Source organism: Sminthopsis crassicaudata, chromosome 4 (genome assembly GCF_048593235.1).
Source record: "Sminthopsis crassicaudata isolate SCR6 chromosome 4, ASM4859323v1, whole genome shotgun sequence".
In the NCBI taxonomy this organism is placed as follows: domain Eukaryota; kingdom Metazoa; phylum Chordata; class Mammalia; order Dasyuromorphia; family Dasyuridae; genus Sminthopsis; species Sminthopsis crassicaudata.
Window position 1 is genome coordinate 388,686,093 of NC_133620.1, and position 24,495 is coordinate 388,710,587.

At 32.4% G+C, this 24,495-nt stretch overlaps 1 protein-coding gene across 1 annotated transcript in view; it reads left to right on the plus strand.

The window, feature by feature from the left end:
* The window catches only part of RYR2 (ryanodine receptor 2), a 699,155-nt gene that overhangs the window by 190,168 nt on the left and 484,492 nt on the right, over nt 1–24,495 (plus strand). The window contains exon 2 of the mRNA XM_074262493.1: nt 6,961–7,080. Within this exon, the coding sequence (XP_074118594.1) occupies nt 6,961–7,080 (120 nt within the window). The remainder of the gene's footprint in view (nt 1–6,960; nt 7,081–24,495) is intronic.

Below are 24,495 nucleotides of genomic sequence, written 5' to 3' on the forward strand. Positions count from 1 at the left end.
GATTCCTTATTTTTCTTTCTGAGCGTTATGTAGACATACACACACACACATACACACACATACATACACACACTGCTTTAGTCCCTTTTTATAAGTCTTTTCTGAATTGTAGAATCTTTAAGTTGGAAGAAACCTTAGAAGAAAGGACTAATCTGACCTTCCCTGACAGAATACTCTATATAAGATCCCTGAAGAGTAACCACCCAGCCTGTGATCAAACATTTTCAGTGGTAAAGAACTCATTATCTCACAAATCAGCTCATGCCATTTTTGGAGAGCTTTAATGAGAAAATTCTTGCTTATCGCAATCTGAAATATGCATTTCTGCAATTTTCAACTATTGGTCCAATTTCTGCCAGCTGGAACTATTGAGGGTAAATCCTAATGATTCCTTCTCAATATATCTTTCTAAATGTTGGAGTGTAGTTCATTTCTTCCCTAAGTTTTCCTCTTTCAGCATAAACATCTAAAGTTTTTCAACTGTTTGCCCTCTTACCATTCAGGCTGCTTTATTCTGTATGAAGTCACTTTCTTTTTCAATAGTCTTCTGAAAGACATTTTCAGAAGAAATGTGGAACTCAGAATTCAATATGATATTCCAGATGTGGTCCAATTAGCAAAATGGTCAATGAATTAGCTATTTTCTTTGTTCTGGATAGAATTGGTATAAAATTATATCATGTGTTCTTGATGACCATGTAAAACTGTTAACTCATTTTCATCTTGTAGTCAAATGAATATTCAACTTATTAAATAAATAAATCTTATTTATTCATTACTTGTCATCTATGTTTTTCTAATCTTGTTCTTAAGCTGGTGGTTTTTAAGACTAAATTAAAGACATGACATTTCTCCTTTCTTTTTTTCCTTTTTAAATTAGTGGATTTTTATTGCCATCTTTTGTTTTTATATATCCTAGATTTCTCACTGTATACTTCCCCATGCCTCTCCAGAGAGACATTCCTTATTACATTTACATTTATTTCTATGAAATTTCATTTCTTTATTACAACCCATTGTTATGTAACCTTTCAAAATATTTTAGAATCTTTATTTTATCATTCAGTGGATTGATTATTGCTTCAAGCTTTGTGTTATCCATGTGTAAAGCATGACGACGTGTGTAGTTGTGTGTATGTATGTGTGTGTTTGCAAAGAGTTGGAATGGAACCCAGAGGGAAAAGATAATCATTTGTTGGGATTATTAGAGAAGGATTCATGGATAAGCTAAGGCTTAGACTAGATGAACTCTGAGTTCCTTCCAGCTCTTAGCTTCCATTATTCTTTAATTCTCTTTAATTCTTCCAGGTTACACTTTTAATTTCCATATTGCTTGCTTTTTATTTTTCTGTGATTTTTCTCCCCTTCAAATTTTGATCTAAAGCTTTCTTGCTCCGCTCACCAAATGTATTCTTCTCTGGCCTCATGAGATATACTCTATCTCTAGTTAGGACCCCCTCTTTCAAATATTTTAAACACTTGTACAGAAATTCAATAAGATCATGAATTTAAAGTTAGAGAGAATTTGAGAGACCATATAAGATAACTTCCCATCTAAGAAGTAAAGAATCTGAGGCTTGATAGTTGAAATCACTTTTGCAAGCTCACATTGGTAATAAGTTGTAGAACCAGGATTTGAGTCCAAATCTAAAGTTATTTTTTCCACTATACCCATTTCACCTTTTTGCTCTAGCAAAATTATTTCTTTTGAATGGTTGAAAAGATAAAGATTCCCCTGCAAAATCCTTTTACTTTCTGGGACTTCAAGCAACTATAGATGCAATTCAGATTTCTTCTGAAAGTTGTATTTATTCCTACACCTATCAGCAGAAGTGAATCTCTGTTGACAGATTAAAATTTATTTTTAGTTGGCTTTCAGTCACATTCCAAAGAAATATCTTAGAAAAGAGGGCATACTTCCTAATTTGATTAGGCATGACTTATTTGCATACGGCTGTCTCCTTAATCTTCAAGAAGGAATCATGTCACTATCACACATCTTTTCTTTCCTGGACTAGTAACTGAATTTTATACACTTACTACTTCCTGTACATATTAATTCTTGATTTCTCTTATGGGGTATTGATGTTTCTTTAAGAGGTTTAGATTTAGGAATCTGCAGGGTGAGCCTTCTAACTATTGGAGAGCTTTTGTAAGTATTAGAGTTCTATCCCTTTTTTCTCTTCTGTATTATATTAACAAATCTCTTGTTACTGGTTTTGAATATACCACTTCCTGGGAAATACATATTTTTTCTGACTTTTTTTTTCACAAATGATTCATTTCATCCTGTATAGGAAGATATTTTCAACTAAACATATTCAGTATTATTGATATAGTATTATGAATTTGAATGTACTTGAGATAATTCATTCATTAATCTCATCTCTTTGAAAGGCTAGTTACTTCTCTCATTATCTGACTAATTTTTTTTTATTTTTTCACTTAAAAGACTTGATATGGTGTTTTATTTGTAAACACTTTTTATGAAAAAGATTCTACAATGTGTCCATTATTTGGGATTATTTGCTACCCAAATAAAATTTGTTGGATTAGTAGTTCAGCTCCTAGGCCAGCAATTTTTTTTTCTATCTTACTAATTTATTAGTAGCATTAAAATTTTTGCAATTTACTGAAAGTTTGTGAAAATATGTGGGTTGCAGTGCCCAGCATATTGGAGACTATGACTGTATTTTAGTTGAAAGATTACACTTATGTCATAATTAGCAAGTACAGAATTCAAAAGGTTTGCCAACAGCAGCATCAAGAGCCAGAGACAAAAAAAATGCAAGCTAATGTTTCATTGTTTTGGGGTTTTTTTAAAAGAAAATTTTGTATCCATGTAGCAACATCCAGTCCCCATATATTAAAATTTAGAGGTCTGTATAAACATCTATGTACATGTATGATTAGAAAAATTCCAGAAGCAAGATAAAAATAAGATTCTATGAAAAATATTCCATCATGAACAAAAATATGTTACTGAAACATACTGCAGTAAAACTCTCTGGGATCTGTTCTTCTTCACATTGTGTACTTGGTGTCTATCCAGAGAAGTGAAGCATTTTTCAGTGCAGAAAATGGCTGAGACTGGAAAAATCTCTATACTTTGGTTACTCAAAAATAAAAAAAAGGAAGAAAGAAAAGAAGGGGAAGGAAGGAAGGGGAAGGAAGGAAGGAAGGAAGGAAGGAAGGAAGGAAGGAAGGAAGGAAGGAAGGAAGGAAGGAAGGAAGGAAGGAAGGAAGGAAGGAAGGAAGGAAGGAAGGAAGGAAGCAAAAGAAATAAAATAAAATGTGATTTTGGAGATGATGATATAATATGAAACATACAAAGAGGTTAGAAGCCCTGAGACTAATCTTATGAGTTGATCATATCAATTTTACTATCTTTCCCCACATAGCATATTTTGATCATGGAGGGGAAAAAAAATTTCGGCATTCCTTTCTCATTCAAATACAGCAGTAAGTTTGTGTGATGATAAGGCTGTGTGGCTACATGACAGAAAGCAATTGCTTTCATCCTAGGATATCTAAGTGTTTTATGCATCTAGTTACTGTAGGGTAGATGTTTTATTCTCATGCCTGGTGTATTCCAGAAAGGAAGATTATTGTCAGCAGTCTAAAATGTGTGAATACAAAAATCCTCTCTTTCCCAATCACATACATAGACTCATATACATGCAAGTGATTTTTGCGATAAAGATAGTATTTAGAATAGGCAAGATGTATACATGATACGGAATATCTTAGATGGCAATGAGATAAATTCAAAACGTCTTTTGTTTTTTCTTTTTTAGTTTTTAATCTAGTCTTTTATTTCTTAGTCAAAATTCTTGTTTTTCTGTTTCATATGCTTATTTCCCCTCTTTTCCACAAAAATGGAATTTGAGATTTTTAATGTGCTTAGCATTAAGTATGAATGATAGAATTTAAAAATTTTTCATTCCATTAGATCTTGTTATTTTTCTCCTACTGGTTCTTACTTTTCTGTTCCATCATATTTCTCGTGTTAATAATTTAAAACATTTAAACCTAATCAGATGTCAGAATGCATACAAAGAAACTTTTCCTGCCCTGTGTTTCAGGAAGACTTTATTTTCCTATTTCCAAAGGGATAATAACGAGGTACTAAGTGTTCTTAGTAAGTCTTTGGTGATGTTGATGACATTTGCAACCTGCATCTCTCACTTTGTTGAAAGAAATTGTCAGGGGAAAATGTATAGAAGCAAGTCACATCATCTTATGGAAATTTATTTTTCATGTGGACCTGTTTGTGCAATCTGACTAAAAAAAAATTTCTGGCTAAACTGCAAATCTTCATTTAAAAAAATCCAACTATTAGAATTATTTTAACAACTATTTAACTACCTACTGTTTCTAAAACACCAAACTAGGTACTAAGGGAAAATACAAATGTAGATAAAACATGGCCATTGCTCCAAAGAAGTCCCATTAAACTTTTTTGTCATGGACCTCTTTCACAATCAGGTTAAATCAATGAAACTTTTCTCAGAATAGTTTTTAAATACATAAAATACATAGAATTACAAAAGAAACCAATAAAATTAAAATACATATATCATAACTTTTTTTTAAAAGTTCACAGATTCCCTGAAAGAACTCTTACTCTAAATTTCAGCAGAAAGAACATTTACATAAAATAATTTTAATAAGTAATAAAAGAAGTGTAATGGGAATAGAATATATGCATTTTGAAGGCAGATGTTAACTTGCTTTTACATTTGTATCCACAGTGCTAATATAGTTCTTAGAACATAATATACAGGTTTAACAAATACTTGTTAATTGAGAAATCATTAATACTTTTGAAGAAGAGAAAAAATCTTCATGTTCTAGTTCTCATAAGATAATAACTGTTTTAACATGAGAATATAGGGTTTACTATAAAAGTAATTTATCATCTGTACTCTTTCATAGACAATATTTATTTCCAAAGCAAAATATATTAAAGGATATGAACAGACAATTTTCAGATGACAGAATAAAGGCCATAGTCATATGAAAATGCTCTAAATCACTATAGATTAGAAAATTGCAAACTAAAACAACTCTTGAGGTACCACTTTACACCCCTCAGATTGGCTAAGATGACAGGAAAAGATAATGATAAATATTGAAAGGGAAAACTGGGACACTATTGCATTGTTGGTGGAGTTGTGAAATGATCCAACCTTTCTGGAGAGCAATCTGGAACTATACACAAAGTGCTATCAAGAACTGTGGATACCCTTTGACCCAGTAGTGTCTACTTGCCAAACTACCTTCTCAGACCTAGCTCAATTTCTATTGGTTAGACAGTCAACTTTATTAAACATTTCATATATGTCAGGTTTTGTGCTAAATGTTGGGAATATTATATATATATATAAAATCATGAGTATCAAAGATTTCATTACTAATCCTCAATTCCGAAGTAATGTTTCCTCCCTCTTTATATGTGTGTATATGTGTACACATGCATGTGTAGAAAGTAGAGAGATTATAATTCCTAAGATACCCAGCTGACATAGTTCACAGCATAGTTCATATCTTGTGATTTTCAGCAAGCTATTACATAAGTTGATAATTTATAAATAATAAGACTGAAAATTTAGAATTATATACTTTTCAAAGGACAAATATTAAAGTGATTTGCAAGGAATTTGACTATATCTAGGTCTGTCACTATTGAACTATTCTTTAATTTTTTTGTGGCCTACATGATATAAAAACAAATAAATAGATGTCTCAGTTTTTCATGTGTAATTTGTTGATTCTTGGTAATAAAAAAAAAACAGAAAATCTGTTCTTTAGGTTAACAAGATAACATTGTGCTTTTTTAAGGCTGGTCACTTCTTACTACTTCTATAAGCATACGTTTGTTTTGCCCTTCTCACTTCTATTAATTAAAAATGGTAATGAATATAAGATTTTGTGTCATCTAATCCAAATGTCATAATGAAAACAGTTTTATTTTTAAATTTCTTCCCATTGATGGCACAGAGTAACAAAATTATATCATAGAATGAGCTCTGGACTATAGAAATTTGAAAACCCGAATTTTAGCCCCAAAGTTACGGCTTAATTTTGTGTCCCCAAGGTGAATCATTTAACTTCTTCATGCTTCAGTTTAAGTTCTTTACTACCATGACTATTGATGATAGTAGCAAAAGGTTGTACAATCTTCCCCCATCTCCCATCATTTTTGTTATTCAGTCATTTTCAGTTATGTCTGGCTCTTTATGACCCCATTTGGAATTTTCTTGGAAAAGATGCTGGACAGTTTGCCATTTTCTTCTCTAGCTAATTTTACAGATGAGGAAACTGAGACAAACTCAATTAAGTGACTTGATCAGGGTCACACAGTGAGGCCAGATTTGAACTCAGGAAGATTAGAACTCCCAACCCCAAACTCTATCCACTGTCACTTACCGTGCTTAATTAATCTTTGGAGAATTTGTTGTGTTGTAATGGAATGAAATAGTTAAGAAATATATCCATTTAAATCTGCTGAGGAAATTTACATATATATTGAAGATATTATTCCTCTTGATCTCTTTTTCGGGATGCTATATTTACAATAATTCACCTGCCCACCCATAGAATCGTCTTACTGTGATGGTATTTGTTGTTAAGGAGATATATAATATAATTTCTTGGTAATGTTGTTTTAATCACTTTTAAAAGGTTAATTTGTTGTGTGATTTTGCTCAGTTTTCCCCTGAGAAGAAGTGGGGATCATGTGAGAAGAGATGAATGCCTAAGTTTGGCAAATTCTACATCATTAGCTTTCTTACAATGAATAAATAAAGCCCTGGGAATTGCTTCTAGCTTTGTTCTTGCTGTTGCCTTTAACTTAGATTTTCAAAATGCTTCTCGTGTTATATCCTTCCAGATCTGATCTCGAATGCACAGTCATGTCCAACTTAACATTTGCCACTTATTTCTTCTATTTGGCAGGATGATGAAGTGGTTTTACAATGTACTGCGACCATCCACAAAGAACAACAGAAACTGTGTTTGGCAGCTGAAGGATTTGGCAACAGGCTCTGTTTCTTGGAGTCTACTTCCAATTCTAAGGTAGGCAGAATGAATTTGGCTTAATTTAAACAATGAAGTTTACTGACTCTAGTAATGATTTCTGGCATTTACCAACTTTCTCCCCCTCAGACCTCACAAATCACCTATTTTGCAGCCTTCTCATTTGCTTACCATGTAATATTGTGTATTAAGGTTATCTGTTTTGCCTGTTTTTCAAATTTTAGAATTACATAAGAAGGAGCAATACCTTCTTTTGTGTGTCACTAAAAGTTCTTCTGTGCAGTTATTTATATTAAATTCTAATGAATTAATTATCAGCACAATTAGCACAATCCCCATTGAAATAGCAAATAAGATTGACTAAAAGAAAAAAAAAATCATTTTCTCTAAGAGAATGAAATAATAGGTGAAATAGTATGCCATCATTTTAATAATAATAAAAACAGTTTTAACATTGTAATACTATTACAATTAATACTAATACTACTTAAGACATACATAATTTGACTTAAGCATAAAGTATTATAATAAGAATTACATTTTTCTTTTAAAATGAAAAATATAACTTCTTATAAATGCACATATATCTAAGAGTCCAATGATCTGCTCTCAAGTTACAATTAAACCTTGGCGTTTTATTAACCTAACTATGCTTTCTACACACTTCTTTTGGGCTGGGGAAGGCTCTTTTCTTAGTATTTGCCCCATTTTAGTGGAAAAATGAAAGTGACTAGTTTACTGATTTTATTTCCTGGTCATAGGGACTTCTCCACTGAACTTATGATGCCGTCAGTCCAGAGCCTCAAAATGTAGTGTGTTTCTTTCACTACCCCATGTTGGGTGCCAAAATGTAATGTTTCAGGATAGCTTTCTGGAGGTCCTTCAGATGAGCCTTGGTCTCAGCAGGATAGAAACTACAAGAATGGTCAAGAATAGAGTCTAGATTCTTTATTCTGGCCCAGTCTTGATCTTAGTGCAGGAGGCATGAGAGCCACCACAAGTTTGGTCAAGATAAATTGTCTATCTTCCAGTCCTTTTTAGTCCTTATTTTATTGTAATTACATAATCATAGCATACTGATTATGTGTGAATTTAGGGAACCATTTCATCAGCATACTAAGTACTAAATATATACCAGAGAACAATCATCTCATTCATTCCACTGAGTTAACACCTTGTTTCAAGTATACTTGTTTCAAGCATACTTCTCCACTCTCTACACATAGGATCCTGGATAATTGTCTGAAAGGATTTTAAAAGTCATCTACTTCATCTTTTCATTTTATAGATGAGGAAACTGGGAGAATAAATAATTTTCTACAAGTTCACACATACATAGTTAGACTTTGAAGTGAGATTTGAACCCAAGTCCTCTGATTTTTAGGGCTAAAATTCTTTCCACTGTACCGAGACATCATTTATCTTCTATTTTATCTATTTCTTCTATTTGGTATTTATCAAACATGGAAGCATTTGGATCTTTATATAACTCCTATATAACTCAGGAGGCAAAACTTATTAATTTTCTGCCACTTAAAGACTTTTATTACCTGTGGTTTTTCAGCATATGGTCATATGATAAAGAAATTATCCATAATTCTAGGTAGTGTAGAGATCAATTGCCTAGACACTGAAGTAGAACTAGATCTCACATTTTAAATTGGCCAGTTATGACTCATTCCTAGTCACTAAGCCCATATTTCCAGTGGGTGATGATGCCCTAGTTACTAGCAATTTTTAGCTCTATTTATGATTGTCTTGTCATCTTTTATGATAAAAAACTACATTCTGACAAAGCTTTGGACACCAATTATCAAGAATAGAATACAAAAGTAATTACAACACAGCGACACAGATCCAGCTTGTCCTTATTACTTAACTCCTTAATAATAACATTTACTTAAGACTGAGTAAGTTGGGATAATAACCATATACCAGATAATGTGGTTACAGTGGAAGGAGCACTGGACCAAGAATCAGAATTCTGGTCTTGTTTCTGTCTTTAACTAGCCTAAGTTTAGCATTCTAGGGCTGAATTTTCTTATTTGCAAATTTGAGAGTTGGAGTTAAATAATGTTTCTAAGGTCCTTTCAAGCTCCAATAAATAAATATTCTATTACGCTTTGTTATTTAGCAATGATAAAGAAAAAGAAAAGGTGGGGAGAGACAGAATGAGACAAGAAAAACAAAGAAAAGAAAAGAAATTGAAGAAAAGAAAAAAAGGAGTTTAGTTTGGTATAATACTGAAATGAAACAATGTCCAGGTGATGATTCATGGATACAATATATAAACCTGATTGCCAGTATTCTCTCACAGATACTTTGACATTAGGCTGCCTTTGGTAGAAAATTGAGTTACCTTAATTTTTTTGTAATTAGCTTATCCTGAATATGTTATGTAGCTAGGAAGAATAGAATGATTGCTGACTACTGAATGCTGTGGATATATATATTTCTGGAAATCATCCCAGAAACATTTTAAACTTCATAATCTTTTAATTTATGACTTGCTTTTTTCAGGATAACTATGTTCCATGTTTTAAGGATCTCTTTTAAAACTTATCCAGATTTTTTGTCTGTGGGAAAATTGTTAAAATTTATGCATAGAATTGTCTGAAGAAGACATATGTATTTCAATTTAAGGATGTTGTCAGTCTGAAAATCCATAGATTTCTATTTGGCATGTATTCTGTTTATTTTAATTATTATACAGAAATTGACCTTTAAGCTTTTAGTAAGAAGTGCTAAATTGAAAACTATTCCCTTTGAATCAGAAATGTCCTTGCTAAACTGAAAACTATTCTCTTAGAATTAGAAATGTTCTCTTGGTGTTAAAAGTGTTAGGCAATAAACTATAATTTAAATATTCATATTGAATCCCAGATTTTTTTTTTGGATAGATACTTTAAAAAAAATAGAAAATGGTTCTGAAAATACTAGATTACAACCTTGGCTTTAGCATATATATATATATATATATATATATATATATATATATATATATATATATATAGTACATATAATCTATAATATATATATACACATATATATATATATATTTATATTTATATGCATATATACATACAGATCATTTGTTTAAAGGACACATTTTAGCATATTAACATATTTCATCTTCTGTCTGAGAAGCCTTCTCTGATTACCCTAATTAGTAATAATTAAGGTCCAATTGGGACCTCACATAGCATTTTGTTTATTCTTCTTTTACACAGCAATTAATTATATACTAGGGTTTTATTAGTTATTTATATGTACATGTTTTATATGTTCTTAATTCTCTGTAAGCTCCATGCTCTATTTAAATGTTATCTTCCTTAGTGCTTATCAGAGTGCTCTCTATTCAATCAGTACAATTGAAAAAATGAATGAAAAAATCATTCATTTGAATTAAATTGAATTTTTCTTTGATTTTATTTCTTTTTTTCTCCAATTTTGTAATGACAAATTTCCTCCTCTTCACCATATCTTCTATATTGGAGAACTGTTTGCTCATTAAAGTTTTCTGTTGTTTGTCATCAACAGCAATTTTGAACAATTTTGGTATGAAGAATTGAAGAAATTTCACCTGTGATTATTGTAATACCACCGATTTTTAAAATCCCTCTAATAGAATAGTACCTAGCTGCATTCTCCTAAAAGCCCAGGAGATGGAGATACCTATCCATTAAAACATAACATTTCTACTTTAGTTTTAAATAGGGCAGAGGCTTTCATGATTTCATACTGGAAATATTTCCCCTATTATTCTTTGTGGAAATTTTTGAGTCTAGATATAAACAGTATGTTAGGAGGGTGTTTCTTGGTGTATCATAGTATCTTGAAGGAATGGGCTTTTGCTTTTTATTGTAGACATGAAAATAAATTGAAGAATTCTACCTGACTGATAATTAAGTTGGTGTTGTTATTAAGTTGGAGAAGGAAATGGCAAACCACTCCAGAATCTTTGCTAAGAAAACTTTAAATGGGGTCATAAAGAGTTAGATGTGACTGAAATGACTGAATTACAACAGATAGATTTTAGGTATTTAGGTAATGACAAAACCTTTTTTATAGTAAGCAGTTTTAAATGATATTACCTCTGTTTTAGATAAGAATGAATATTGTCTGGATTTTTAGTCAATTTCCCCTTTGGTGTCATTCCTCCAAATTAATTGGGAAATCATGATGCTACAATATATAGTAATCTATCACTTTAATAAGTGCCTTTATTAATTTAAGAATTTTGATGAAGTAAACTAGAAAACAGAATGGCTTTTTTGCCAACATTAATATTTTCATTCTTAAGGTGAATATAAATGGCAATAAGTCCTGTTTGTTGTGCCTTTTTCAAAAATGATTTTTATACTTGTAAAATTGGTGGAGATAAATTGAAATATTAAAAAACACTTCATAAACATTAGAGTGATATACTATTGCTATTACTATTATTATTATTACATTAAGTGAAAAAATACTTAGTGGAAAACATTTCTTTACATTCATTAATTCTATTTCTTCACTCATTCTTATCCTATTTTTAGAAGATCCATTCTAAAGGAAGGGGACTACTACTACTTTTAGCTACCCAATAAAGGAAATTTGAAATTTTACTCCTTACTCCCTTCTGTTAGAGGAATAGAAGAGTATAATTCTCCATTTTTCTTTATTTAAACTTTCATTTCCCTAATAAATTATTTTTGGTGAAAAGGGAAAAAATTTGCAAATAGATGTGGTAGTCTCTAAATAATATGAATATTCTGGGCACCTGCCACAAATTCCTTAAATAAGTAATCAACTTTTGCTGCTCAATTATAATCAATTAGGCATGAGATACAAAAGAATGGATCGGCCTGATTTTTAATAAAGATTAATGTACATTTCCATAGATGTCAGAGAAGTATTTTAATCAATCCAAATTGACAAGGTGAGTTGGGGGCTGATGAAAAAGGTGAGAGGTAACATTTGATAGAGCTTTGAGCATTTAAATAATGCATGTCAAATATAAAACAAAAAAAAATGTAGGAGATGGTTGTAGGAGAGAGTGCTGTATAACTGCTAATACCACCTGCTATGCTAGGTAGTGCAATCAGAGATGAGGAAATCAAGAAAAAATGCAGAATTCAAGTAAGAGATGAAAATTAATTTATTTAAAAATAAAAGTGATAGACATTTTAGGAAGTATTTCAGTGGATTTTTTCTCTGAGGAGCCAAAATTGTTTGTTGTGAAGAAACTATAAAAGTGATTGCAGTCATTTGTAACATAAGAAATTTTAAAAAATGAAAATGCACAGAAAAAAATTAATTATCTAAAATATATTTTTAAAAAAAGATAAAAAAAAGAAGAAATAGAATTTTAAAAAAGATCCTGGTGCATTGGAAGAATTGTGTGGAAATAATGAAAGCAGCCTGAATTCTAGAATTCACCTCAGGAGGAACAATAAATTCAGTACAAGTTCAAAACTGCAAATGCTATAAATTAAGATTTATTTCATGCAGCTAAAAAATGACTCTCATTGAAGTAAAAAATCACCATCTGTCAATTTAGTCAGAGTCAAAGTAGATTAAAAGTAGGTCTTGCAGTTAAAAGAAAACCACAGTGCAATTTATTTAAGTTACTTTTGATTATCGAGAAGAATAAACAGCTACAAATAATCTTCTTAAGAATGGTGGGAAAAAAAAACACCAGAAACAAAAAAAATTGCAACGATTGCTAGTTTTTTAAATAGCCTGACTGAAAATAAAGTTGAACAAACAATTAGCCATTTCCACATGTTTAATCATTCATTTAATCCTCAGAAAATGCTGAGATTGTATTACTCCAACCTGATACTTTCACATGCTGATCGGGAGAGAATAGTATTATAGAATAATGTTAGGTACATGAGGTGTTCAGTAATTATCTGTTAATAGATTCATTTTGAGAAGTTATTCAATAGTCTTATGGACTAAATACACACATGTATATTAAGCACACGTGCACACACACACATATATATATATATAGAGATATAGATATATATGCAATATTTATAAATGAAGATAAAGCAACTAGTTTTTTTAGTAACAGCCAAACTATATAAATTATTTTTTGCCTGGTACACTTTGCTAACAATAATATCATTTGTGAGATGATGGGTTGGGGTGTGTGTGTGTGTGTGTGTGTGTGTGTGTGTGTGTGTGTGTGTAATTATAAGATTATTTGCATCTCTTGAACACATTTATCTTTTGTTTTAAATTTTTTTGTAAAGCTCACTAGCCTCTATGGCAATCACCCCAGTGTAGCTTTTATATTAATATCATCATACTCTTAGCAAACTATGCTGAATTTATCGATTCTCTTTCTTGAGACCTCTGTTAACACTATGAAAATTCTCATAATAAGTAAAAAAAAATTATGGAAGCATAAATGTAATCCAACTGGTCCTTAATGAAGAGAATGAAGATTTTTTTTTGTTTGTTTGTTTTGTTTTTCTCAAAGTTCAATTTTGCCTTGACTGTGGATAAATATATGTATGTCTGTGGATAAGAAAGTAGCAGACACATGTTGGTTGTTGTCCTTCATTCTTGAAGGGGACCAAAGTGGCATCACTATGTAAGAGTTCAGTTAAAGTGTGTCTGACTGTGATTGATCAGACCAATACAAACTCAGAATGCTCCCTATAAATGCTCCCAAATAATCCCTATAAATATTGGTGTGGTTTCTCTGACTTTGTACATCAGGCAAGCAGATATATCTCAAAACTACTTTTTCTTGATTTAAAAAAATCATAATTTAAACCTTAGAATTAGCAATATCTTGAAGTTTCATATGTAATTAGATAAATTTTAAAGATTAAAGTCAAATATACACATATATAGAAAAACTTTCTAGTATGTTATTCAAGATTGTTATATGTATACGTTTCAATATTGTCAACATATGTGTATAGATACACATATAAACATACAGAATTTACAATTCAGGGACTATCTTTAATTTTTTAATACTATGAGTTTTCTTTTTCCTTGTTGTAGAATCTTGTGTGTCCCCTATTAATGAGTGTTTTTGGAGTAGTTTTTACTTTTCTAGTATCGTACTATCTTTATAATAGAGAGATGAGACAAGTACTTCTGAGAGGAAGGATTCTTTCTGGAGCTTAATTTCTTCATCTGTAAAATAAAGATGGGTGGTGAGCATTAAGGTCTATAAAGTTCTGTGTAGATCTAAATCTGTGGTTGTATGAATTCTATCCTTTTCTCTGAATTCATACTACATCTTTAATTTGTATGGTAGATGATGATAGAATCATAGATTTAGAGCTTGAAAGAGATTTATTGAGTACCTGGTTGCCTAACTCCCTGACTTTACAGATGGGAGAACTGAGACCCAGAGAGATGAAGAGACATCTTCCAGATTACACAAGTAGTGAGTGACAGATATAGAGTTTGAACCTGATTTCTCCGACTCAAATCTTAGGGTTGCTTTTGGTTTTGTTTTGACTATAATTGGTTGACACTGGTATGAATTAATTTCCATTATGATCTCTCTGTCATCATATTAATGTTAGTGTCTTGATAATGCTCCTGAGCTAACACTGCTTTGTCCCTTAAGGGCAGGCTGTAAGTTTTAAACTGAGAGAATGACTGACAAGTGATCCTTAAACTAGCTGCTATTCTAAGAAAAATGCAAGGGGTTCTATCTCTTTTTTCATTAAGTCCCTCCTGATGTGTGAAAAAAAAGAGATGAGTTAAGAACTGTTATTTATTTATTGAATCAATTAAAGCAACTCATGTCACTGCCTGAACTATCAATCACTTATCAGTTGATAGCAGATGGCTTTAGTGCACCAGTATATCTTTCCCTAAAGATTGTTTTTAGATAACAGATATATGATGTGAGAATTCTTTTCCAGCCAGTGAATCCATCAATCACAAACATTTATCAAGTGCTTTAAGTGCTGAGTGACAAGCTAAAAACTGACCATTCAAAGGCAAAGAAAAGTCTTTGCTTTCAATGAGTTTACATTCTTTTGGGAGGTATGATACATACATTTAAAAAGATCTACAAAATAAATACATAGTTCAATTTTGGAAGGAGATACTAATAGATGAGGGAGTCAGGAGGGAAGACCTCATGTGGAAGATGTTGCTTGAGCTGAGCTTTGGAAAAAACAACAAATTTGGAATGACAGAGATGATTACTTATTGGTAAAATGAGTTAGATTTGGTGACCTTTGAGATTCCTGATAGCTCTAAATTAATGATGCTATGGAGTCAATGCATTCCAACACTGGATTATCAAACACCCACAGATACTACAGCACATGATTTATAATGCAGACATACCTGGATGTTGGGTTTACTGCAAGCTACCAGAAGATGCTGTACTGCTCTATTGCTTTTTGTGGCCACAGCTGTTTTCTGTGATTTAACTTGTGGCTGCTTTAGTTTAAATGCTCATCCTGTAACTGTTTAATATAAAAATCCCTATTAGGAATAGAGGAAGCTTAGCTACAGAGCCCTGTGAGCATTGAATTTTATCAACTGTTCTGTCATCTATCTATAAGGGAGTTCATCAGTTCTGGAAAACTAAAGGATTTATGTTTGACTTAAGTATTACAGAGAGACATATGCAAAAGTGACACTTGCAGCCCATACTGGGTGAAAGCAGTGAAGTTTGCAGTTGTGAATAGGTCTCTTCAAAAAGGATGGTTTTTGTCGTTGTTGTTGTTGTTTTGTTTTGTTTTGTTTTTAGTTTTGAGCAATTATTTATATCAGATTTTTCTTTAAAAAGAAATTCAATGGCATCAAATTTTTCAATGTCTTCTTTTAGAGCTACTCTACAGTGACTGTAGTTTGATATGAGTCTAATGAAGCTTATTAAAATCAAACAATAAATGAGACAAGCTGGGAGGTGTAAATCAAAATCAATGACAATATTTTTTGAAATGCACTTTGTCATTTAACTGAGCTCCAATGGTTTAAAAATCTACTCTGTAATCATCAGAGAGAATAAACATGGACCTAAGGCCTTTATCAAACTAAAGAAAATAGGTATACAGTGGCTAGGTTTGAAAATTCTGATTAAGTTCAATATGAGACTGGCAGATCTGACTAAATTTGTACCCATTCAAAGTAGAAATTGGATATTATTGCTTGCAAAGTTTTTCAAGTATCCATTTCAGAAGTGCAAATGAATAATCAAAATGTTCTTTCTGATATTTCCAAACTATATAAATGCAAATCTTTCTCTTCATATTTTTGCTGAGAGAATAGTTAATCATGATTTAAATGCTGATTTATTTTCCAATTTGGTGTGTATTACATAAAATGAATTTTACAGTATCTAAAGATGAGTTGGGTTAAGAAGATACAAATGCTGGGAAATTGTTTATATATCTGTTATTGACTGTTAGAAAATTCTATTCTGAATTTGGAACTTTTATGTAAAAAGAAAGACTATTAAATATTTCTCACAAACTTGTATTACACATTGGTAAAGAAATGTTTAAATGTTGATTAAGGAGAGTTTCAGAGTCTTTGCTTTTTAACTAAATACTTATTTGAAGGTAAGACAAACTAGTATATTGGGGACCTTTAAATATTTCAGTAACAATATATTGTGGGGGCAGCTAGGTGGTGCAGTGGATAGAACACCCGCTCTGATGTCAGGAGGACCTGAGTTCAAATCTGACCCCAGACACTTAACACTTCCTAGCTGTGTGACCCTGGGCAAGTCACTTAATTCCAATTGCCTCAGGGAAAAAACCCTAAAAGACAAACAAACAAAAAACCCAAATGTACTGTGGTAATGACATAAAAATGAAAATGCATATAGATCATACCCTCTGGGAATATAGAAAGAATACATTTAAGATACACAAATAAATAGGAAGCAAGGTATCATAAGAAAGATTGAGTGAAGATAAAGAAGAAGAGAGAGGGAAAAAGAGGAAGAGGGAGAGAGAAGGAGAGAGGAGGAGGCAGAGACACAGAGAGACATAGAGACAGAGACAGAGGGAGACAAAGACAGAGAGAGATAGAGAAAGACAAAAAGAGACAGAGACAAACACAGAGAGAGAAGAGGAGGAAGAAGAAGAAGAAGAAGAAGAAGAAGAAGAAGAAGAAGAAGAAGAAGAAGAAGAAGAAGAAGAAGAAGAAGAAGAAGAAGAAGAAGAAGAAGAAGAAGAAGAAGAAGAAGAAGAAGGAAGAAGAGGAAGAGGAAGAGGAAGAGGAAGAGGAAGAAGGAAGAAGGAAAAAGGAAGAAGGAAGAAGAAGGAAGAAGAGGAAGAGGAAGAGGAAGAAGAAGAAGAAGAAGAAGATGATGAAGAAGAAGAAGAAGAAGAAGAAGAAGAAGAAGAAGAAGATGAAGAAGAAGAAGAAGAAGAAGAAGAAGAAGAAGAAGAAGAAGAAGAAGAAGAAGAAGAAGAAGAAGAAGAAGAAGAAGAAGAAGAAGAAGAAGAAGAAGAAGAAGAAGAAGAAGAAGAAGAAGAAGAAGAAGAAGAAGAAGAAGAAGAAGAAGAAGAAGAAGAAGATGATGATGATGATGATGAAAGATCACTTTCAGCTAGGAAGAGCTTCATTGCTTTGAATGGGATAGTATCTACCTCTCAGATATCTTCTGTGATTCCCCATCTCTTTATTCTAAACCTCTCTCCAGCACTGTATTTTCCACATTAGAAATTTTTATCCTTCATCTCCCTCAGTGGATGGCTCCTCCCAGAATCTCTATTGAAGGAGTATGACCAGGCAAGCATGTCTTATTCCTCTCTATACTAAACTCTTGAATGCTACAATGCTAAGCACTGCACTACATGGTAGGGATACAGATAAAAAAGGGAAACAGTTCCTGCTCTCAAGGAACTCACACTCTAATAGGAAATAGGAGTATAGAGGCAAAACAGGTGATAATGTTTAAATCAGATGACATCACTATGTTACAGTTATTTTGCAATGTGTCTCACTGGTCAACCAGACCAACATGAGCTCAGAATGCTCAGCTACAGGTTGGACACAAATAGTCTCTATGAACATTTGGAGCAGCTTCTCCAACTTTGTGCCTCTCTTGTTTTTTCTGGGCTAATTAAATTCTGTTTTGCACATAGAGAGCACAGCGTCTTCTCTGATGAGGGCATACCATGCTGAATGATCCTGTGCCAGTGTCTTCTATATTGTGCAATCAATTCTAAAGTTCTTAAGAAAGACCTTGAGAGTGTCCTTGAGTCACTTTTTTTCTGATCACTTTGTGAGCACTTGCCCTGTGTGAGTTTTCCATAAAATAATTTTCTTTGGCAGGAGTACATTTGGCATTTGAACAATATGGCCTGCCCAATGGAGTTGTCCTCTCTAGAGTATGAATTTTTGGCACTTTAGTTCAAGAAAAGACTTTAGTTTCTGATTTCTTTTCCTGCCAGGTGAATTTCAGAATTTTCCAGAGACAATTCAAGTGGTAGACTGTCCAAGTTTCACTGGCATACAACATGGTGTTGGCTGATGGAATACCTGTATTTTCTTGTTGTTAATTATTAGGCCAAAATTAGCCCAAGCACTAGAGAATCAATCCATAAGTTATAGCATCTCAACTTTGAAAGTTGCTTTGAGCACATGATTACCTGCAAACAAAAAAGCATGCATGAATATTCCTTTCACTTTGGTTTTGGCTTGTAGCTTTTTCAAATTGAAGAATTTTCCATCGGTGTGATAACTGATCTTAGAAGCATGTTCATTCTCATTTAAGGCATTTGATAGTATGGCTGAAACATTATGCTAAAAAGCACGAGAAAACTTTGTTTCATTCTATTAGTGACTGGGAAAGCACAAGAAAATTGTCAATTGTCCAGAACCTGGACATTGTGAAACCTGAACTCAATAGAAAATTTAATATGAGAGAGCCAATATTAAAACATGAATTTCAAGGAAATTAACATGAACTAATTATTTATGTTATTTTACATGGAAATATATATCATATGTTTAAGATTGACATCAGAGACAGGGAGAAAGATTTATACAAATGAGGCACAGAGACATAGAGTCATTAGAGGGAGGAGGAGGACTCCTACTTCTGAAAATCTATTCACATCAGGAACAGGCTAAATACGTTTAAAAAAGAATAATACTATATATACTACACATATATCATAAAGGGTATAGCACCCTCCAAAATCTATAAAAAATAATGGGAGAGGAATGAGTGAAGGGGGAAGCAAAAGGTGGAGAAAAGGAAGTGATCCATGGGTGGGGGGTGAGGTTGAGTAATATGTAGGCAAGTTAGGAAGAAAAATTATTATTATTATTATTATTATTATTATTATTATTATGGTCACTTGATGGTTGATTGACATTATTAATTAATTAATAATTGTTATTTTATTATTAAAAGCAAAGAATTAGGATAGGAAAGATGTATGTATGTTGTATGTGTTGATGTCTATATCTATATATGTATATATAACTATATTCTTGCTTAACTATAATCTGCTTGCAGGAGGTGGGGGGAAGGGAAAAAAGAATAAAGTAAAAAAAAGTGCACACCAGAGAACAAAAGAACAACCTACAAGGAAGTAAAGAAAAGATGGACACTCATGAAAATAATTTCCTCATCTATCATATATTCTTTCTTGAATGATAATTTATTATTATATATTTTGAATCCTCCATGATGTTCTGTTGGGTATAGGACAATGTTCTATTTTATTTTGTTTTTTTTCCTTTTTCTCTTTTTATTGTTTTCTTACTAAAATAAATAGAAATTTAAAAATTAAATTAAAATAAAATAAAAAAGAAGGAACATAATAGAATCATAGCATTTGGGAATTGGAAGTGGCCCTTCTAATCCAAGGTATACTCTGAAGGAATCCCAATTATAATAACATATATGCCTGAAAACTGATCATTCAGTATCTGGTCAAAAAGTTCTATCTAGTCTGCTGTAGTATGTATTTCATTGGAATGGAGTATTAAATCTATGTCACAATGAGGGAGCTGAGAAGGATTTGTGAAATTTGGAGAATATAAGGGGCTTAAAATAGAAAAGATAAAAAACATTTCTAACTGTGTGTCTAGTCATGATTTTGTGATATGCTAATAAACTAACAAAAATATGATTTCATGTTGTCTAGCTTGTTTTTGTGATATCCTAGTAATTAAGCAAATATATGGTTTCATGTTATCTAGCCTAGGTATAAGTGATGATTCAGAATTAAACTGATAAGAGGAACTGAAAATATGGACTAATATTAGATTATTGTACGGAGTAACTGATAATGTGATCTTAATATAATTATCTGACTGGCACATGTTGTTTTCCATTCTAGAAATCAACTCACTGCTGTTTCAAAATTGGAAAATTACTATAACTAATCTCAATAAAATAAATATTTGTGTTTTGTAAGCACTGATTCATTGTTTTCCATATATCATTCTGGGTAATTTAATTTTTTCAGATAATCCTAAAATGAGAAAGAATAAATTCTATACTAGTGAACCATACCTAAGAAAAAGGCTCTATTTAGTTCCCTACTTTCAAAAACTAAATTATCAAGGACAGATTCATTCATTTAACAAATGTTAACTGACACTCATAAAGATAGCAGTGTACTGTGGGCAAAGGCTATTTGTCATAAAATTATTTTCTTTAGAGATATTATAGTCTATTAAGTGAGATATAAGAGACAATATGAAGGATTATAAGGCATGCACCTAGAGATAGACTGTCTCTCCTTTCTGAGAATCAGTAGAAGTATGGAGATCTCATATCAGAGTGCTAGTAATGAAACGTATTTGTAGATGATTTAAAGCTGTATTATTCTTAATATCTTATGAAAATTGATTGCAAAGGATTGGTGGGCATGTGTATATATAGGCAAGTGCATATATATTCAAACATACATACACATACACATATAATCATAATATATTATGTAATATAATTATATAAAAACAAACAAACAAATATATATATATATATATATATATATATATATATATTTGTTTTTAAGTGGTGGTCATGATGAAAGAATTCATGATCAATTGGTCAAGATTCTCTTTGAAATAAAGACCCCAGTTTTTAATATTGATATCCTTCTGTTGATGCTCCATGGCTACAGTGTCCAAAGAATTAAAGTTGTAAAAATGCAATATAACTGTAGTGGATATGAGTAAAATGGCAGTATATAATTGCAAAAAATCAGTAGCAGAAATAGGACAAAAATAGAAATATAGAAAAATATATATATTATGTATATATATAGAAATATAGAAATATGACTTTAGAAAAATATAACAAAAATAATAGTACTAGAACAAATAAAATAATAAATTACTACCAATACAATTCCTAGAATTAATAATAAAATAATTAGAAAAGGTTCTTCCATTCACTTAGCAGTTACAAGGGAAAACAGCCTACACTTTGATAAGGGAAGTCACTAAAATTTAGTTAGGGATAATAGGAAAGAATTTAGTAGAAAATAGATTTTAGCTGAAATTTTGAAGGAATCTAGGGCAGAAATAAGGAAGGAAAAAAAAAAATCCCTGGACTGCCAGTGAAAATGTATGGAATACTGAAGTTTTCTGCAGTGATCCACTGTGGCATATGAGTGACACTAGTTTCTTCAGGTCTGTTATGTCAGTGAAACACAAGGTCTGGAACATTGTATCAAACTAGCAAGCCTTTGAAGGGTAACTATCTTTGTTGACTGAGGACTAATAATGGCTAAGTTTGGGAAAGCTCTTCACCAGGGTGATGAACTTTTCAGTCACAGCAACTGACGAAGAACACCAGGAAATGGAAGAATGGAAGCATTAGTATTTCTTCTTTTGCTTCTGCACTCAGAAAGCTTGGTTCATTTTGATGAAGGTTTTCTTTTCTTTTCTTTTCTTTTTCTTTTATCTCTCTGTCTCTGTCTCTCTTTCTCTCTCTGATTCTCTGCCTCTGTCTCTGACTCTCTGTATCTCTGTCTCTCTCTGACTGTCTCTGTCTCTCTCTGTGTGTGTCTCTCTCTCCTCTTTCAGAGGGATTTCCAGCCTACATCTGCCATTTTGAGCATCCTTGTGAAAGTACAAGAGCAAGGTCGCTCAGAGGACGGGACTAGAGATGTGAAGGGGACGAGGAAATGCTAGTCAAATACCTGACTAGAGCTTTGCGCATGCTCCAGAACTCAGGCTGCTGCGCAGCCGCAGCACCTCCGTGCGGCCCCCATTCCTTTATAGGCAGGTGTGGGCGTGACTTCCTCGTGAGCACTTTCTCTGGGGTTCTAGCTCAGGCCCGCGCCTGATGACAGCTGCTAGTGGCTAGGTGAGCGAAGCCGTGAACTATGTGTGTATTAGGGGCCGTCTTTGAGATTCAAGATAAATGAGCTTCCTCCTCTGGATCTACCTTGTTAGGGAAGGATATCTTTCCCCTCCCCCACTCTTTCCTCACCTTTCCCCTCCCCCACTCTTTCCTCACCTCTCCCCTCCCCCACTCTTTCCTCACCTTTCCCCTCCCCCACTCTTTCCTCACCTTTCCCCTCCCCCACTCTTTCCTCATCTTCCCCCTCCCCCCTCTTAAAATTAAAGCGTTGGGAAGAGTCTCAGAGGTTATATGGTCCAGCAATTCTCTACTGCAACATATGTGGCAAATAATCCTTGTTTGAGGATGATCACTGTCTTCCAAACCATTTTTGGATAGCTTTGTTAGGGTTTTTTGTTTTTATTTTTGTTTTTGGATGTCAAATCTAAATTTGTCTCTTTGCATTTTATACCAGTTATTCTATGTTATGTCCTGTGGGGTTAAGCAAAACAAGTCTAATACTTCTTCCTAGGGATATAGCCCATTAACTATCTAAACACATCTATTCTGTTTCTTCTTGCCTGTCCTAAGTCTTCTCTTTGGGCTAAATATTTCCTAATATTTAACCAATCCTAATTTGATATGAACTTGAAGATGTTTTACTATACTGGAAGCCCTTGTTTGGACATATTTCAGTTTAACTGTAAACTTCATGAACTGAGAATATTTTTTTTGGTTGCTGTATCACATTGTTGACTTATATTGAGATGCCCAGATTTTTTTTTAGATAAACTTTTTTTTTTTTTTAACCATGCATCAATTATTTGAACTCAGGTATGACTTTACATTTATCTTTTATCATATTTATCATATTATCGATTAAGCCTCATGCTTTTCTGTGTAAAAAAAGATGCTTTTAGATCCTAAATGTGTCATCGTGTGTTAGCTATCCTTTACCTTACTGCTACCTGCAAATTTTGTGAGTAATATCTAAGCTTTTATCCAAGTAATTGACAAAATTGTTAAATAGCAGATACTCAGACACAGCCTTCCACTGGATAGCTTTTACTATACTTTTACACAACTCCAAATGACTATTTTGAGTGTGGTTACTCAACCAATTCTGAATCTATGTAATTATGCTATTTTATATCTCAGTGGCATCAAAATAAAAAAGACAGGGATATCTGGAGGCCTATTGGCTTAGAAAATCACCAGTTAACATTATTCTATGTTGCATTGTATTTTTATTTATTTTGTTAAATATTTTCCAATTACATTTTAGTCCCGTTCAGGTTCCACTCAAAAATTTTGGGCCATGAGTTTGATACTATTGGCCTACTTCACATTTTACCATCTTTTCCCCAAGAAAAACATCAGATAAATGAGGAAGTTGTTTCTCATTCACTTAAAAAAATTAAAATTTGAGATTTTTTTTTTTGCTGATGCCTTTAGTATATTCCTTTCTTTTAAATATCTTATATATCATATCCTCAATGCCCTCACAATTGTATCACCCCTGGCACCTATGACTTGATGCAGTCACTTTTCATTTTTGTTCCTTCTTGTTCCATGTCTACATGCTCTGTAAGCACATCAAGAATATAACATTAGGGGTTCAAATATGATTCCATTATTATGAATGGGAAAACAGGTGTTGTTTAATAATTTTTGCAAATCTTTCAATTTTCCTTCTCTTTTTTAAAAATAAAATCATTACAACAGTCATCTCTGGACAAAGTTGGGAACATCTTCGATGAGGGTATTAGTAAATATTCGGTAAACTTCCACAAACTGTATTTAATAAATCTCTTTTTTACTATTTCACATACTGTTTGGTAACTACCTAATAAATATAAGGCAAGGAGACAACAGAAAACGAATAGATGTATGCTCACTAAAGTACTTGCCATTGTGGGTGAGGGAAATCTAGCTCAGAGTTGAAGTAAAGGATCTATCACTATCAAATAGTGAGATTTTCCAGAGATTCTTTTTTGCATATGACATTGTGTTGATTACATCAAGCCCCAAGATATTGCTGAGCCTCTAGGAGAAACTGATAATCAGTGAAAAGGAGTTATGTCATCACATGAGAGAGATCAAATGGATGCATATCTATTGCTCATATTTCATGATAGTGAGAGATTATTTCATTTTCATAATAGTGAGAATGGAAATTGTTTCTTCCTTTGAATTTTTATCCA